General features: G+C 37.0%; 1 protein-coding gene across 1 annotated transcript in view; it reads left to right on the top strand.

Annotated features, from left to right (window-relative positions):
- Positions 1-13,231, top strand: part of PPP1R9A (protein phosphatase 1 regulatory subunit 9A) — a 175,931-nt gene extending 162,700 nt beyond the window's left edge. The window contains exons 14-16 of the mRNA XM_058180091.1: positions 6,295-6,414; positions 8,356-8,538; positions 12,129-13,231. Of these exons, the coding sequence (XP_058036074.1) occupies positions 6,295-6,414; positions 8,356-8,538; positions 12,129-12,341 (516 nt within the window). The 3' untranslated portion in view covers positions 12,342-13,231. The remainder of the gene's footprint in view (positions 1-6,294; positions 6,415-8,355; positions 8,539-12,128) is intronic.
- Positions 13,232-18,678: the final 5,447 nt, after the last annotated feature.

Genomic DNA, 18,678 nt, shown 5'->3' with positions numbered 1-18,678 from the left:
AGTTACAGTCATGCCATCATAAGTGGGAGGAGATGGGTGATGGGACAGGTAAGAAAACTAATAGTAATAGTAATGCAGCCTTAGTGAATAGTTTGACAGTTTGAGGGAATTATTTGTTTAGCAGAGTGATGGCGTTCAGGGAAAAAACTGTTCTTGTGTCTAGTTATTCTGGTGTGCAGTGCTCTGTAGCGTTGTTTTGCGGGTAGGAGTTGAAACAATTTATTTCCAGAATGTGAGGGGTCTGTAAATATTTTCACAGCCCTCTTTTTGACTCGTGCAGTATACAGGTCCTCAATGGAAGGCAGATTGGTAGGAATTGTTTTTTCTGCAGTTCTAATTATCCTCTGAAATCTGTGTCTGTCTTGTTGGGTTGCAGAACCAAACCAGACAGTTACAGAGGTGCAGATGACAGACTCAATAATTCCTCTATAGAACTGGATCAACAGCTCCTTGGGCAGTTTGAGCTTCCTCAGTTGGCACAGAAAGAACATTCTTTGTTGTGCTTTTTTGAAGACATTTTTGATGTTGGGTGTCCATGGTAGGTCTTGCAATATGATAGAATCTAGAAATTTGAAGGTCTCTACAGTTGATACTGTGTTGTCTAGTATTGTAAGAGGTGATAGTATGGTAGGGTTTCTCCTAAAGTCTACCACCATTTCTACGGTTTTGAGTGTGTTCAGTTCCAGATTGTTCGGGTTGTACCATGAGGCTAGTCATTCAACCTTCTGTCTGTATGTGGATTCATCATTGTCTTGAATGAAACCAATCACTGTTGTGTCATCTGCAAACTTCAGTAGTTTAATGGATGGGTTATTTGAGATGCAGTCTTTGTTATACAGAGAGAAGAGAAGTGGGAAGAGCACACAGCCTTGGGGGAGCCCTGTGCTAATTGTACAAGTATCTGATATGATTCTGTTTAGCTTCACCTGCTGCTTCCTGTCTCTTAGGAAGCTTGTGATCCACTTACAAGTGTGTTCAGATACCACTAGCTGATTTAGTTTAGTTAGAAGAATGTCCGGTATGGTGATATTGAATGCTGAACTAAAGTCTACAAAGAGGACCCTGGCATAAGTCTTTGGAGATTCACATGCCAGGATTTGGTGGAATTGGGACTTTTTTTAGTAATATGCAATTTCTAGTGAACTCACTTGCCCTTCAGATTGGATTTGGTTCATAGTTGTAAGATTGCACAAATAAAAACCAGAGCCTACAATAAAAGCTACTATTTTAATGGTATTTGTTTCCCTTCTTACAGCATCAGATGAACATGTTTGAAGCACTCTGTGAAAGAAACTTAATAGCCCTGTACCCTTTCATCCTTTTGAGATCAGTTAAAAAAATGAAAACATACAAAGAAAAGATTTTTTTATATATATTTTAAAAGTAAAAAAGGCTAAATTTCAGATCCTCCTGAAGCTTGAGTCCAGATCAAATGAACCCCTTACTCCTCCCATTTTCAATGTGTCAGTTTTCATCAAATGAACTTGATAATTTTCCAATGTTCTTTGAAACATTATTTTTTGATTGGCTGCCTTTATTTTATCTATTTACCTTCCCACAAGCAGGGAACTGTACTAACCATATTGGTCATTAAAGCTATAACACAGATAATCTTTCTTGCTTTCAACAGGTGTAGAAAATCTGCTGAAAAGACTTTGGAGTTTTTATAGGTCACAACATGGTAATGTAAACCATAGATAATTAATTTGCAATATCACTTTGGACAAGATGTCTTGATAGCAAATATTAAAGTGGGGAAAGACCAAAAGGCCACTGTTATTAATAAGTTGATATGAATTTTAAACCTTTTCCACTAAGTCTCCAGTTTTTTTAAAAAAAATAATTATTATTAAAAGAAGAGCTACTAAAAATGTAAAAAGCTACAGAATAAGAAATAAAAAAAATATAAAGAAAAAAGAAAAAACAATTAACAAAAAAAGCAAGGAAAAGAAAGATATTTTCAGTAATTTCTAATCTTTGCAACTGTTGCAAACACAATAAGCATTTTATCTTCCCATTATAGTTCCCTTCTGCCTATAAACAAGTCCCTTTAATCAATAAATCTGGAAATCAGCAGTTCATTTTTATCCATTTTCAGCAAAAGTTCTATAAAAAGTTTCCAGTCTTTGTACATAGTTTTAAAGATGCATAAACCCATGTTAAAATGTATTGAGATCTTTCAATTCAGCACAATTATTTACCACAATAAACATCACACTTCGCTTCTTGCTATGCTACAGAGCCCCTGACTACGACATCGCACATGCCAACATGTTAACTTGTTAACTTGTTAGTGTTAACACACTACTAACTTTGGCTACCTCTTGCCCATATCCTCTCATCTTCCTAGGTGACTTCAATCTACCTCTTATTAACTGGATAACAAACGAATGTACAACTGAACTGATCCATGCTATCCTGTACAATGCTATTACAAATCTAGGTCTTGATCAACTAGTAATTAACAATACAAGACTCAACAACTGCCTTGACCACATCTTCTGCAACAATGCAAACTCAATTTATGGACTACAAATAAAAGAACCCTTTTCCAACAGTGACCACAGCATGATAGACTTTTGTCTCAATATACGCCCTTACAAAAATCTTCATAATAATGGTATTCCAAACTACAATTTCAAAAAAGCTGACCTTATAGAATAGAATAGAATAGAATAGAATAGAATAGAATAGAATAGAATAGAATAGAATAGAATTTATTGGCCAAGTGTGATTGGACACACAAGGAATTTGTTTTGGTGCATATGCTCTCAGTGTACATAAAAGAAAAGATACGTTCATCAAGGTACAACATTTACAACACAAATGATGGTCATAGGGTACAATTTAACTCTTAATGATAGTAACAAAAAGTTACAGTCATAGTCATAAATGGAAAGAGATTGGTGATGGAAACGATGAGAAGATTAATAGTAGTGTAGATTTAGTAAATAGTTTGACAGTGTTGAGGGAATTATTTGTTTAGCAGAGTGATGGCCTTCGGGAAAAAACTGTTCTTGTGTCTAATTGTTCTGGTGTGCAGTGCTCTATAGCGTTGTTTTGATGGTAGGAGTTGAAACAGTTTATGTCCAGGATGTGAGGGATCTGTAAATATTTTCATGGCCCTCTTCTTGATTCGTGCAGTATACAGTCCTCAATGGAAGGCAGGTTGGTAGCAATTATTTTTTCTGCAGTTCTAATTATCCTCTGAAGTCTGTGTCTTTCTTGTTGGGTTGCAGAACCAAACCAGACAGTTAAGAGGTGCAGATGACAGACTCAATAATTCCTCTGTAGAACTGGATCAGTAGCTCCTTGGGCAGTTATAGACACCTACCTCTCATCTCTTGACTGGCAAAATCTATTCTCAATCTGTATCACTGCTGAAGACCACTATAGAGTTTTCCTACTTGAAGTCAATAGAGTCATTAAACTATTAAACTATACGTACCACAAACTCCACCAAAATCAGAAAAAACAAATTACCCATGTCAATAAAAAAGCTCCAATCCCAAAAAAATATCCCTCTGGTGAAGAAACAAAACTGGCTATGTAGCCAACTTCAGAAACCGCTACAAAAATATATGCAACCAAATAAAAATTGAATGCACCAATTACCACACCAAACAAGAAGAAAACAAGAAGAAAACCTTCTGCGCACAAAATCCAATCGTGCTTTTTATAATTTTGTGAACAACAAACTTAAAGACTCGAGATTCATCCCACCACTAAAAGGATCTAACTGATGAAACAGTTAAAGCAAACCTCTTTAACACATTCTTTGGCTCAGTCTTTGTTAACAGTAATGGCTCACACCCAACATTCCCCAACCGCACCAACAACGACCTAACACATATAGATTTCACAAAAGATAATGTTGAAAAGGCCCTTCGCAAACTGAAACCATTTCTGTCTATTGGACCTGATGGCCTATGTGCATACTTCTTAAAAAAGCTTTCCACTAATATAGCAGAACTCCTAAGCATAATCTTTGAAAAAGCTTTCACGACCAGTTCCCTTCCCAAACTTTGGTCATTAGCCATGGTCATCCCTGTCTTCAAAAAAGGAGACCCCAACCTAGTTGAAAATTACAGACCAATCTCTTTATGCTGTGTCACCTGCAAAGTAATGGAATCAATCATCAACCAATCCATTATCCTCCACCTAGAAACAAACAACCTACTCTCTAATAAACAATTTGGTTTCAGAAAAAATTTATCCTGCAATTTACAACTTCTGCACTGCAAAAATATATGGACTACAAATCTTGATCAAGGCAAAGCAATAGATGCAATTTACATAGACTTCTGTAAAGCTTTTGACTCAGTGGTACATGACAAACTTCTCCTAAAACTAAAATCCTATGGCATCTCCGGACCCCTCCACAATTAGATAACAGCGTTCCTGACAAACAAACAACAAGTGGTCAAAATAGGCAGTGCCCTATCAAATCCTGGTCCTGTCAATAGTGGCATTCCCCAAGGCAGTGTTCTTGGACCAACACTCTTCATATTATACATTACTGATCTCTGTCACCATATTATAAGTAATTGTGTTCTCTTCGCTGACGATGTTAAACTATTTAACACTACCAACAATACAGCTACCCTTCAAAAAGACCTTGACTTTGGGTCAAAAATTTGGCAACTCTAAATCTCAACCAGCAAATGCTCTGTCTTACACATGTTCTGTCCTCCTTCGCCTCCGTCTGAATGATGGCTTAATTAGCCGGCACTATCAGCTCTGGCAGCAAAATAGCAAGCGTATGCCAAGTGTCTCTGTTATCTCCCTCGACGCCGATGAGTCACCCAGGAACAAACTTCAGCTCTTAGTTACTCAGTTGATTTGCCTGCTACAAAGAGGCACAGCAGTTCTTGCTGCCTTTATATCCTGTGGGGTGTGGCTCCATGACTCAGCACTTCCTAGGCCTGCCCCACCCCTGCTTCTGTTGTTCTCTCCTCTCCTGCCTACGAAACCTAGGGTCCAACCAAGCCTGATTGCCATCAGCTTGGTCTGAAGGTGTGGCCTGGGGGGGAAGAGTCAGGGGACGGAGGCCTCGTTATCTCTTCCACCTGGCCTGCCTCTGGCTCCTGGAGCTCAACCAGGGAAGCCAGTGGTCCTGAGGTAAGTCGTGATGGCCCTTCCCCCTCACTTTCCAAGTCATTTTCTGGTAGGAGGCCCGGCTCCAAGTCACTTTCTGGCAGGAGGCCCGGCTCGGGGGGGGTGCAGACACAACAACACATTGGAAAAAAGAATCTGAACACTAAATACAAGCTCGATGGCCATTACCTTGTAGATGACCCCCACCCCGTTAAAGACCTTGGAATTTTCATATCAAATTATCTAAGTGCCAAAGCTCACTGCAACTACATCGCAAAAAAGGCTTTAAGAGTTGTAAACTTAATCTTGCATAGCTTCTTCTCCAGAAACACTACACTACTAACCAGAGCATATAAAACATTTGCTAGACCAATTCTTGAATACAGCTCGCCTGTCTGGAACCCATATCTCATTTTGGACATTAATACAATTGACCGTGTCCAGAAATATTTTACAAGAAGAATTCTCCACTCCTCTGATTACAACAAAATACCTTATACCACCAGACTTGAAATCCTGGGTTGGAAATGGCCTTCGACATGAGCTGAGTTTAACTCATAGAATCATCTGTTATAAAGTTCTTCCTGTTGAAGACTACGTCAGCTTCAATCACAACAATACACGAACACACAATAGATTTAAACTTAATGTGAACCGGTACAATCTTGATTGCAGAAAATATGACTTCAGTAACAGAGTTGTTAATGCTTGGAACACACTACCTGACTCTGTGGTCTCTTCTCAAAATCCCCAAAGCTTTAACCAAAAACTATTGACCTCACCCCATTCCTAAGAGGTCTGTAAGGGGCGTGCATAAGAGCACCAACGTGCCTACCATTCCTGTCCTAATGTTCCCTTTGATTGTATCCAATTTCATATAGTTATTACATACTTATGATTATATTTATGCTTATATATCGTATAGTTATTTCATGCTTATGCTTATATATACTGTTGTGATAAATTAATTAATTAATTTAAACGTGGAGGAACACACAAGGTTTGATCTTCATTGTTAATATATAACATTGCATTACGTTTTTAAAAATATTTAAACTAAGGTCACTATTCATATTTCCAATCTAGATGAACAAATCATTATAATGAATGAAATCTTAGCAGATTCTAATTTAACCCTGCAGGCCAATCTTTATTGTTGGACTTGATTGTCCTTGTTTTGTTCTTATTCCCATACAGAATATCACTTCCAATGATGACTTCAGCCCAAGCAGCACGAGTTCAGCTGATTTGAGTGGCTTAGGGACAGGATCAAAAAACCCAGGATTTTCACATTCCACAGTTGTATCTTCTGATGAGGTATCTTCTTCACATATACTTAAAGAGCAGGAAATGAGTTCTGTGCTTCTTGTGAACTAGTTAATGTGTATGTGTAGTTGTTTAGATCTGCTGTTTATAATCATTAGCTTAATGCACGGGTAGTCAAGCTTTTTATACCTACTGCCCACTTTGGTATCTCTGTTAGTCGTAAAATTTTCTAACCACCCACTGGTTCCACAGTAATGTGCCATGTATTTTCTGTGCCTCCAATCTTCTGATGCGAGGTCACACCAATCAGCTGTTCTTGGGAGTAAACCTCCTCAGGCTCACCTGCTGTGGAGGAGGAGGGTCTAGCTGCTCCGTTTGCCTGGGCATGGAGTCAGGGCTGGGGCAGGGAGATTCTCCTTCTGCAGTTTGTGTGGGCATGAAGCCAGGACTGGGACCGGGAGGCATACATTCCTCAGTGTGCGGGAGCAGGTAAGAAGGCCCCGGCTGCTCTGAGGGCGGGCAAGACACAACAACTAAATTTATGTGCGGGCGATATTTAAATAGTATATTTTCAGAAATTAAAATTGTCATGGAGAATTTTATGAAAACCTAATGAAAATGTTTTTAAATAACGCTATGAAAAATTATTAAAAAGTCAATTAAATTTAAAAAAAAGGAAAGTGCTTCAGTATCGGACAAAACCCCTACGCCCACCATGAAAGCTGGAATGCCCACTAGTGGGCGGTAGGGACCAGGTTGACTACCACTGGCTTAAGGGATATGTTAAACTACTGGTCATGAAATAAAATCTAAAACATGCAGGAAAGAAAACGGTTGCAATTACCTACAGAGTTTTAAATGGAGGAACAAGAAAAATGCATAGATAGAAAACAAAATTTTTATCTTTAAAATTGTAACCTAGTACATAAATTCAAAAGGGACATAATATAAAATTGAAAATGCATGTTCACACACACGTGGTTTTTTTACATATGCTTAACATCCCTTCTGCTCAGAAATTACAACAAACTCATTATGAATCTTGAAAACTGTTTAAAGAAGGATCATTTATATTACTAAATTGTAATATAAATATAAAATGATATATTGCATTTTATATGTGCAAAAATGAGAAAGAAGTTCCTATTGGTTATGTACCAAAATTTCTATAAAATTTTGTTTTAAAATAGATTGATAATGGTATCTTCAGTTATGAAATTTGTTGCAGCATCAGCTCTTGGACTTTCACATCTAGAGGGCAGAAACCTAGGAGACCACTAGATGGCAGCAAAATGTTAAATGTGTCACAGTAGCAAATAGGTCTCTGTTGACATCTAATGATCATCTGAACCTCTGCAGCCTAGATCTGGAAGCTTTATATGTAGGCTCTTTTAAATTCCCTCAATATGTTTCTCTCTGTAATGTTTCATTTCCCATTATTTTTAATGCTGACTCTCTCAGAGCTTGGATATGATTGATGATGAGGTGAGACAATAGTAAGCTATTTATTTGTTAACATTTTATTGCTTGGTGTATTGAGTTCATTCAAATATATGTTACTATAAAAGGTAGTAAGTAAAAGGTGATATATTAGGTATAGGTATTAGGATGTGGTTTGCAATATGGTAAACATTGCATGATATTTGGTCAGGTGGAACCAGTCATTCCAGATGCACTCTATAAAATCAGCATGTGATAGTTCTGATAGAAAATATCATGAAAATAATATGAGAAATAGGCTTTAGTTCAAATATTAAAAACATTTGCTCCTTCTAAAGAATATTAAGCAATTGAATGTTAAGTTAGACCTACCACCCAACTAGTTGTTTTGCTATAGGCATATTTTTATAAATGATATATCTTTTCAATTTTGATGTGATTTCAAATTAGTTGGGAACGTTATTGAAATTATATTGAAAATATGCTACTATCACCATGAATCTGATGGTTCAGCTCTTCTGAACTTTGTATTGCAAAACATTTTTGTTATAGATTCTTGACGATGGACAATCTCCCAAGCACAGCCAGTTTCCAAATCGTGCTGTTTCAGAATGGAGTGTTCAGCAGGTCTCCAATTGGTTAAAAAGCCTGAATTTAGAACATTATATTTCTGAATTCACAGCCCATAATATAAATGGAGAATGTCTCCTTCAGCTGGATGGCAGTAAACTTAAGGTAATTGCTTCTTGGTGTTGGAAAAATAATTTAGAATTTTATTACGTGAATGTGTAATGGGAAATGCAATTAAAATCTTGATAAATAGAGATTATAAGATATAGCAATAAGTTATAGCAATATCAATTGCTGAAAATTTAAATTATACAACTGAAGTGTTAACCATTGAAATGATGAAAATATCACTACCTTTAAAAATCATACCTAGATGCACAATGTTATCAAAATTAATAAACAATTTAATATTTATTGTTTAATTTGTTATTTTTCAAAATTCTTTTTATTTTGAAAATTAATGGCCAGAGATAGTACACCTGGCATTAATGTTATCATGAATTTAATCCTGACTCATGTTGCTGTAGGAGGTGACCAGGCTGAGTCCAAAAGAGAGGTCAAACATGTCATAAGTCACGAGTCCTTGCGTACCCACAAGAGTTCTAAATCCAGCCCACTTTGAATTTCTTTCTATCCTTAAATCCTGTGAATTTCCCTTGACTGTTAGTAGCTCAGATTCTTTCAAGATTCTTAAGCTTGCAATACTTATTTGAACTGCCTGAATCTCCTGATTTCCCTATGCTTTACAGTTGCTTATTTGAGTGCATCTCTTGGTAGCATTAAATGAATGTTAGTCCTATAAGTTTACAGGTGGTCCTAAATTTACAACTGGTTGCTTAAAGACTATTCAAAGGTACAATGGACCCCCAAAAAGGTACTTACAACCTGGATTTAAAATTCTAATGGCCAGGGCTTCTTTCCCCCATGGTTGTATGTTCAAAATTTTGTTTATGTTTATGTCTGTTTGCAGTAGCCCATGGTCATATAATCACAATTTATGGCTTTTTCACTGGAAACCAGTGTTTACTTCTGCTTTCTGACATAAAATGGCTATTGCAGGAAATAGGTTCAGTTGATGACCGTAGAGATTCACTTAACAACTTCTGCAAAACTGTTGTAAAATTGAGTTGGTCACATGCTAACCTGTATAACAATTGGCATGACTTATTACCATAATTCCAGGCTCAGTTGCAGTCATACATCAAGGACTATCTATGGTTCTTTTCTTTGGGTGGTTTTGATTTAGAAAACACAGTTATATATTTATCTATTCTAAAATACTTTTATGCCATCTCTTACAGCAAAAGCCTTACCAAAATAATGTATTAATACAGAAGGATTTTTTCCTCTTGTAAATATATATACCACACAAATATGCATGTACATATAGATGTACCTGTATCTATTACAGATGCACCTACAAATATTTTTGCCCTCTTACCAGATGGCCTTGTGCTATCTCATAAATTGCTATTTAATGCTATGATCATGTATTAGTTTATCAGGTTACATCTTATTAGATCAAGCATTGCACAGTGCAGTTTTATTGATCTCCAAAAACATTCTAGTAACAGTAATGTCTGTTACCCATATTAAGGCTCCTAATTATTTTGGAACTAGATGTGATCATTGATAGTTGCTGCCAACATTCTGACATCTGGCACGCTGTCTCACCATACCAGACAGCCAAGAGCTCAACAGGTGCCATGGGAAATCAAGAATTTGAAATCCGCTTTAGTAGCATTTGTACATTAGATGATGCCAGCCAAGCTAGGCAGCATTAATCTAGCTGAGGAATAATGATTGAGATGTTCCTTTATACACATGTATATTAGAAAAGGGAATTAGTTAACATTTAGATTTAAAGAGCCAACACTCACAGCATATTTATATATATCTCACCTTTATTGTTCTTATAAATAAATCATTATTCCTAATACTTTTTCTTCTTTCTGTTTTCCCCACAACAACTACCTTGTGTAGTGAGTTGGGCTGAGAGTGATTGGCCCACAGTCACCCAGTGGGCTTTCATGCCTAAGGCAGGACTAAAACCAGTGGTGGGATTCAATTTTTTTAACAACCAGTTCTGTGGGTGTGGCTTATTTTGGGGTGTGGCTAACTGGTCATGTGACTGGGTAGGTGTGGCTGGCTGGTCATGTGACTTGGTGGGTGTGGCTATGGGCATAGAAACTACTCAGAGGGCTAAAAAAAGACATTTTTGACCAGTCCTCGCACTTTTGACCGGTCCTAGCACTTATGACCATCTTCACATTAATGCCCATTGCAGCATTTTTAGCAACCATGTCACTCATTTCACAACTGCTTCTCTTCACCACGGTTACAAGATAGGGCGCAAAATGTAAAATGTGAAGACAGTCGTAGGTGTGAGGACCGGTCAAAAGTGTGAGGACAGGTCAAAAATAACTTTTTCAGCCCTCTGAGAAGTCCCTATGCACAAAATGCTGCAAACAGGCATAAATGATGACTGGTCATAAGTGTGAGGACTGGTCAAAAGTGCGAGAACCTGTCAGAAATCACTTTTTTCAGCCCTCTGGGTAGTCCCTATGTGCAAGGGACTACTCAGAGATCTGAAAAAGTTATTTTTGACCTGTTCTTGCATTTTTGACCAGTCCTCATACTTACGACTGTCCTCACATTTTACGTTTTGCACCCTATCTTGTAACCGTAGTGAAGAGAAGCAGTTGTGAAATGAGTGACACGGTTAAGAATGCTGCAACAGGCATAAATGTGAAGATGGTCATAAATGCGAGGTCTGTTCAAAGGTGTCAGAACCTGTCAGAAATCACATTTTTCAGCTCTCTTGGTAGTCCCTATGCACATAGGGACTACCCAGAGGACTGAAAAAAAGTGATTTCTGACAGGTTCTCACACTTTTAACCAGTCCTCACACTTATGACCGGTCATCATTTATGCCTGTTGCAGCATTTTTAATAGCCATGTCACTCATGTCACAACTGCGGTGCTTCATGTGACCGGGTGGACGTGGCCAGGTGGTCATGTAACATAGCTTCTTTGCCCTAATGACAGTTTGCTGCAATGTTCATAACCATAACCCACCATTATTTAGCGGTGTCTGTCGGCGGCCACGTGGCGCTTGGATCGGGTAGGCTGCGAGGCCACCATACAAGCGTCTCTCTAGCCAGCGATTAAAGCGCCTCGCTGGCCACGTGGCCAGCGAAGCGCTTTAATCGCTGCCTAGAGAGACGCCTGGATGGAGGCCTGCTTCACTCGCAGCCCACTCAATCCAAGCGCCATGCAGCCGCCGACAAATACTGGTAAGTAATGGTGGGGAGGGAAGGGGCAAGGGGCGGGGCGAACCGGCAATTTAACAAATGGTTCGGCCGAACCGTCTAGGACCGGTAGAATCCCACCACTGACTACAACTCACCATCTCCTGGTTTGTAGCCTGGCACCTTAACTACTAGACCAGTCTGGCTCTCATAATAGAGCCTTTGATCTGGAGAAATTCAAATGTGAATCAAAACTGAATCAAGTGTTCCTTCTTAATGCCCAGGTGTAAGCATATTTTCACTGTTATAGTATTAGTGATAGTAGTTTTGTTCTTCCTCACTGGATGGGTCGCTTTGATAGATCAAGAATATTGTTATTTACTGTTCTATTAAAGACCATGCCACTGTTTATGGTGATCTGTACACACATCCCAATTATGTTTTTAAAGGACCTGTAATTTTGCCATACATTAAAATGTTTATCTTTTTTTTAAATGCTATTAGTTCCTTGGTATGACATCTTCCCAGGAGAGAGCTGTGATTAAAAAGAAAATTAAAGAAATGAAAGCAAATTTAGAGAAAGCCCGCAAAGCTCAAGAGAAGATGGAAAAGAAAAGGGAAAAACTTAGGAAGAAGGAAAACGAACAGTTTCAAAGGAAGTGCAGAAAGCTGGAAAAACAATCACTGGAATCAATTCAGGGGGCTAATGAGCAGTGAGACACCAGAATTAACTGTGATTTCTAAGAACATGAAGACAGATTTGGAAAAGCAACACTGTTTTCTTCATTAAAAAGAAAGCTTTGCACCCGTATCTGAAGCTTTACTTAAGGAAAACAAATCATGACTGACTATAGTTTCCTGCCCCTGTAAACATGTGGATATTTGGGATGTATTCAGCAATTCAGATTACGGTTGCTTTATTTTTTAATGGTTCAGCAGCCCAGGATGGGATGTAACTCCTTTCACCTCTCGATGCTGCCCTGGCATACTTGTCCTCGTTTGCACTGGACCTCCTAGTTTGTCTTCAGACACAGAATTATGTAACTTTTACACTAGAAATTAAATTGCCCTGGAAGCAGGCCAGGGTTAAAAGAGAAGATTCAATGGACCTGCAAACGTGAATAACCAGCTAAACTGTGTATCAATGACTACACATGGATAACAACGGTCATCAAATGTTTCAATCTTTTCCTCTGCAAGTGGGCTTCATGCCACATGTTGCTGAGGGAGGATTCAGCTTCACCCAAGCACAGTGCGGTGTCAGGATCTGAAATGATACTGAAACAGCAGGTGCAGCGGAGTTCAGTCACCCTCTTGCATTTCAATGGGGAAGGCAGTCCTTTTGTTATCAGCACCCCACATTTCTCCCCTACCAGGAACTGTAGCTAAAGAACAATGAAAGCAAGGCCTTAATGTGCTGTGTGACACTAGAGAGTAACATTTATTCTCTGAATTTATATGTATAGTTGGATTTCTAAATCTAAGTTGGTTTGTAATAAAGTACAATTTTTTAATGTTTTCCTTGAGGAAGGTATTTAATTTCACTTTCCAGTAGCAGGATACCCTTTTCTTTTCTTCTTTTTTCTAAAAGAATTAACATTTATTTGATCGGCAAAGTGATCTACCTTTTGACTTCCTTTAAACCAGAAGCCGAAGCTGATTATATTCCTTGGCAGAGCTGAGGTTTCACCTGCTAAAATTGACTTTCAAAGTCACTTTCAAATATATATTTTTTTCTTTTTTCTAAAGGAAAGAAGGAATTTTTGCCATTTAAAAAGCAATGTGTTTTTTAAACTGCCAAATAATAAAATATTATGCCAAATGTCCTGGAATAAAATACTGGAGCAAAAAAAGCTATAGTTATAAAAATGTATGTTTTCCCCTTAACAAGAATAACCAGTTAGAATCAAAAGCTCAGGCTTAAATAGGTGGGTCAAATCTTTGACTTAAGAATTACATGGTAATTCTTAGGTATTGAGGGGATGATCCAGGTAAAAGTATGTTCTTTAAAATAGTGTTAATTTCATTGGAGAGATTTAACCATGCACTTAACTTATCCCTCCTTTAAAATCAATAGGATGTTTGTTTCAATTGTGGCTATTAACATTTTGCCAAATGATGAACTATAGTCTCAGTTTCCCTTTTAATCAATTAAAATAATATAGATAAGATCTGGTTCTAACTGAGTTTAGCCTAGGCTTTTCTTTTCTTTTCTTCTTTTCTTTTTGTTTGGTTTTGGTGATACTACATTACATAGAACTTTGAACGGAAACGGAATCTGTTTTGGAAACAGATAGGTGGCTTTAAAGAATGACCACTTTAAAAGAGGTTTGTTATGATCATTTAGCTAGCATCCAGATTTTATTTAAGGCCTACCGGGACTTAATTCTGGAATTTTTACAAGAGAATTTCTTAACTACAGGAGCTCAACTTTCCATTTCGGTCTCAGTAGCTTTGTAATGCCTGTTCTACTTGCAGTGCTCTGTATGCCATATGCATTTTATAATTGCCAGGACCTTCATTCCTCTCCAATCCTACTCAGTATTTCTGTGTTTGTATTGCAATACCTAAGTTGAAACCTGCAGCTATAATAACAAAACCTTGCCAGCATATCTGATAACTTGAAGGTCCTAAGACTTCTTTTTGAGCCAGAAAGGACCAAGAGTATAAAAGAAAAAGAAAAAAATCAAATGGAAGACACTTGTTTTCTAGGAGACTGAACAGAAAACCTCTGAGAATGGTCAAATTCAACTGTTTGGTTTACTGTAGAGATTAAATGCTCTGTTTGAGCAAAAGAAGGATATCTGAAAAAGAACTTTCTTTTACCTCCAAAGTTAGTAATTGAATTAAATGTGTTTCTTCTGTTTTTGTTAGGTTTATTGGTAACTTAAGATGGATGTATATATCAGTAACATCTAAGGAAGTGTTCCTCTCCTTTATATAATTTGTGTTCTTTATTTTGTATTTCTAAGATTCTTGAGACCATATATTGCTTTGTAGAATGATTTTACATTCCTTCTGTGTAAAGTGTGTGATGTTGCAGATAACTAATTTGACGTATATTCTGCAAATTATCCCCTTATTTTCTTTTGTGTTTTGTAATAATTTTAGACCTGAGCATTGAATTTTACATTTTTTTAAAGTAAAAGTAATTATTTATACATAAGAAAGAAATATATAAAATTAACATTCCCATTGAGTAAATTGCCCATTAATTTTTTTATAGGAATTACTATAGTAAAGTTGAGCCTGGATGCTCATGTCTGCCTAACAGCAAACACTTCTTTCACATATGGAAGACCTGCACTTCTTTAACTTGTGCTTGTTGGACAATCATTAAAGGTACATTAGGTAGCCATTAAATTACCCTGGATGTTGGTAGAATCTAGTGAATAGATACTTGAACAGGAGAAGGACTGCTAATTCAAACTGTAAGCATTCAATGATCAATAGATTGCATGACAAAGTTAGAGTGATAAAATATCTTTGCTAACATCTATTGATTATCTGGATTGTTGCAGGATAACAAATAAATAAACCAATAGATAAATTTATTGATTATCTGGATTGTTGCAGATCCTGTAGAAAGCAGGATCAAGTCTTCCTTCCTTTTCTTGTTCACTCAGAAACTGAACATTTTGAAGGATTCCAAAACAGATCAAATATTTATTTAATTAGCTGAAGACCAATCTTTTCTTGGTCACATCTACAGACCCACCAGAGTGGGCAGACAGGGTATGTTGCATGTCCCCTATCCTAAGAAGGTACATCTGGTAGGACCCAGAAGAAGAGCCATCTCCATGGTGGCTCCCTCCCTTTGGAACATCATTCTTGCAGAGATTAGATTGGCCTTTACTTCGATACTCTTTCACAAGACCCTGAAGACCCTGGTTTTGCCAATGGGTTGGGAGAAGTGGAGTCAAGTGGGTTGGGAGAAGTGGAGTCAAGTGGCTTGTCTGATTGATTGGTGTTACCAGAGGATGGGGGGGGAGACTTATTGGTTTTTATTGTTTGTATATTGGGTGTTTATTTTTGTAAGCTGCACAGAGTCATTGACCACGAATGGGTAGCTACACAGATTTCCTTAAAGAAATATAAATAAGTGTACCCACAGCCAGACTGTATCCAAACTACTAGTAAAATAGTAACTGGAGATTACGTGAAAGAAGTAAAATTGAAAGACAATTAGCAATCCCTGTCTCAAAGATTGAGGTCCTTCTTCATTCCTCTCTTATACAGGATTCATATCTAATTAACTTTCTTAACCTTCATTTTTATACTGTGAATATTTTTGTATTTTGGTTGTTGAGTAAACCTTTACAAGACTCACAATATCTGTAAAGTAAAACTTTTAATGATATATATCTGACTCAAGATACTTACTGAGAAAAGCAGTAGCGATCACTCTTAGACTTATATACTGCTTCGTAGTGCTTTACAGCCCTTTTTAAGCAGTTTACAGAGTCGGCATATTGCTCCCAACAATCTGGGCCCTCATTTTACCTGACTTTGGAAGGATGAGTCAATCTTGAGCCAGTCAGAATCAAACTGCCGAACTCCTGGCAAAGGCAGTCAGCAGAAATAGCATGCAGTACTGCATTCTAACTACTGTGGCACCATGGCTCTTGAATGGAGCGAGGGAACCCATGTAAGAACTCACCAAAACCTACAGGTTGTCCAGCTAAAATATCTGGAAGAATAGTTTCTTGCCAAATAATCCTATGTATTGGTACTATTTGATGTGTCTTTCTCTTTTTGAAGTATGAGCTTTGTTGCTTCAATTCTTGCATCTTTCCTGAACTAAGGCAGAAATGGTTAAAAAATGAAAGATTTACCTCTGCTGCTGATCTTTCATTAGCCTCGCATGTTAATTAAAACAGCCGTGAAATTTAAAATACAAAAAGACTGCTTGAATTCCTTTTTAACTTTTAAATCTTTTTGTCTAAAGGCATTGGTTGACATTTTGGAGTTATCCAACTTAAAGCGTAGAGGACAAATCTTTAGCAAGTATATGTCATTTACAAAGACCCAGGGTGACTTTCCTCTTACTGCCTAGCATCGGCACTTTGGCTGACTCAGTGGATTTGGACCTTGGCATAAAAATAATTTGTCAGAGAGCTTGCTTTACTATCAACCCAGTGAAGCAGTAACAAATAACAGCAGTTTTCAGAGTCCTGTCAAGCAAGCATCTGAGTGAAGAATAATTTGCATAGCTAGCAGTTAAGGTTTTGAATCTTTTTTGTCAATGACCCATTCAGGAAACTAATTTCATTATAATGTTCTTAAACAAGGGAAGATACTTGTTTGTTTATATATCTTTACAGAAGAGTCCACTTGGGTATGTACATTTACAACCCATCAATGATTTTAGCCATGCCCTGTCCTGTGTATTAGTAAGTGAAACTGCCTGTTATAAATTTAATAATGTGGCTTCTGAGATTTTAAGAAAATACTGCCTTGAAGTTACGTTTGTTAATGTTTCTTCTGGGTATCTTTAGTATCAATCAAATTTATGTTGCTAAATCATACTTGGTTAATGATTTTATTGTATTTGTGTGATAGTGGAACAATATCTATTTAGATGTCTATGGTACGGCCCTGAAAACGCACTGTCCCATAGTCTCGTATGTAAGAAGAAACATTCTTGTACTGGAAGAGACTTTTGTGGATGTAAATTATGCAGTGCACATAATGTATTAATTATTGAAATTTATTTTTTTAATAGTTAATTACTGCTTTCATATGAACTTTTAGAAAAGACTATTATGCAATAACTAATTATTTCAATAAACTTGCTATCCTTATCATTTATATGATTCTGTGAGGGTAACAGTAGAAGGTGCAAGTTATCTGGAAGACAATCGTAATATACATCTTTCTCATGGTAACCTCCCCTGCAAACACGTCAAGTGGTCACCTTAGAAAGATGTCAAACTATGTATTCATAACTTGTTATGTATTCATAACTTCTCCTGATGTCTTCATAATGCTGTGACAATCAAGACAAAAAAGAAGTAAGAAAACTTACAGAAGCCAGTGAAATTATGCTGATTCCTGGTGAAAATGCTGCTGTGTTACCAATAATTTCAGAACCCTGAGATAACTTACAGTGGTTAGTTTTTGATGGACGTATTGCTAGGGTTAACTTGAGACTATTGAAGCTAATCCCATAAAGAACAAAAAATAAAATGAAGGAAACCAAATCAGTACACTGAGAAATTCTCAAAAATTCTCATTGTTTCACATTTTGGTTCCTGTTTTTGTAAAGCCATATTCCAGAACAAACTATATTCCTAAATTAAAGCAGCTTGAATTCAAACCCTCTCTATGCCTGGGTCCTGAGGCTTTAAACTTTGGTTTGTTGGTCAAAAAGGAATGAATGGCACAGCTATTTTGGAGATTTTAATGTATCAGTTGCATGTAATCCTGATTTTAATTTTGTACATCTGGGTATCAGATCTTTTGCATGAAAGATGCTGAAGCACTATGTTTGTACTTTCTCAATTTTTCCTTAAATAACTTCAAAGAAAAATATTATTTCTACATTTGGAGGCATAAAACAAAAAAGGCAGTTTCCGTTTGTATTACAGATTTTTAAAGTTTGTGATTGATTTGTTAGTGTATATTACTTTATTGCCAACAAGTATTGTTAGACAATGAATGCAATAAAAGAACTTTAAAACTCATCAGCTGAATTGATCATTTTGAAGTGTATAGTTATCATCTTACCTAAATTATGGAAAAAATCCAAATCAGACTGAAATGCAGGTAATTCTATCCATAGTAGAAAAGGAAATGAACTTCAATCTTGAACTAAAAGTATGCTGCTCCTCCAAGAATAATTGGCTTTTTCTTCAGAAAATATCTTCAATTATTAGGACTTGTGGGTAAAAAACATGTCTTATTCCCATGCAATTTTTGGTTTGCCTCCATGCCTCCAAGAATTGGACATCAGGGTATGCTTTCAAGAGTAATTGTTGGAGCTTGTTGAATGCTGGTATGTCACACAAAATGAAGCATGATACTTTTGATATGTATATCGTAGGTTTGCCAT

The sequence above is a fragment of the Ahaetulla prasina genome, chromosome 4, assembly GCF_028640845.1.
Source record: "Ahaetulla prasina isolate Xishuangbanna chromosome 4, ASM2864084v1, whole genome shotgun sequence".
In the NCBI taxonomy this organism is placed as follows: Eukaryota; Metazoa; Chordata; class Lepidosauria; order Squamata; family Colubridae; genus Ahaetulla; species Ahaetulla prasina.
This window is presented reverse-complemented; position numbering and strand designations above follow the sequence as displayed.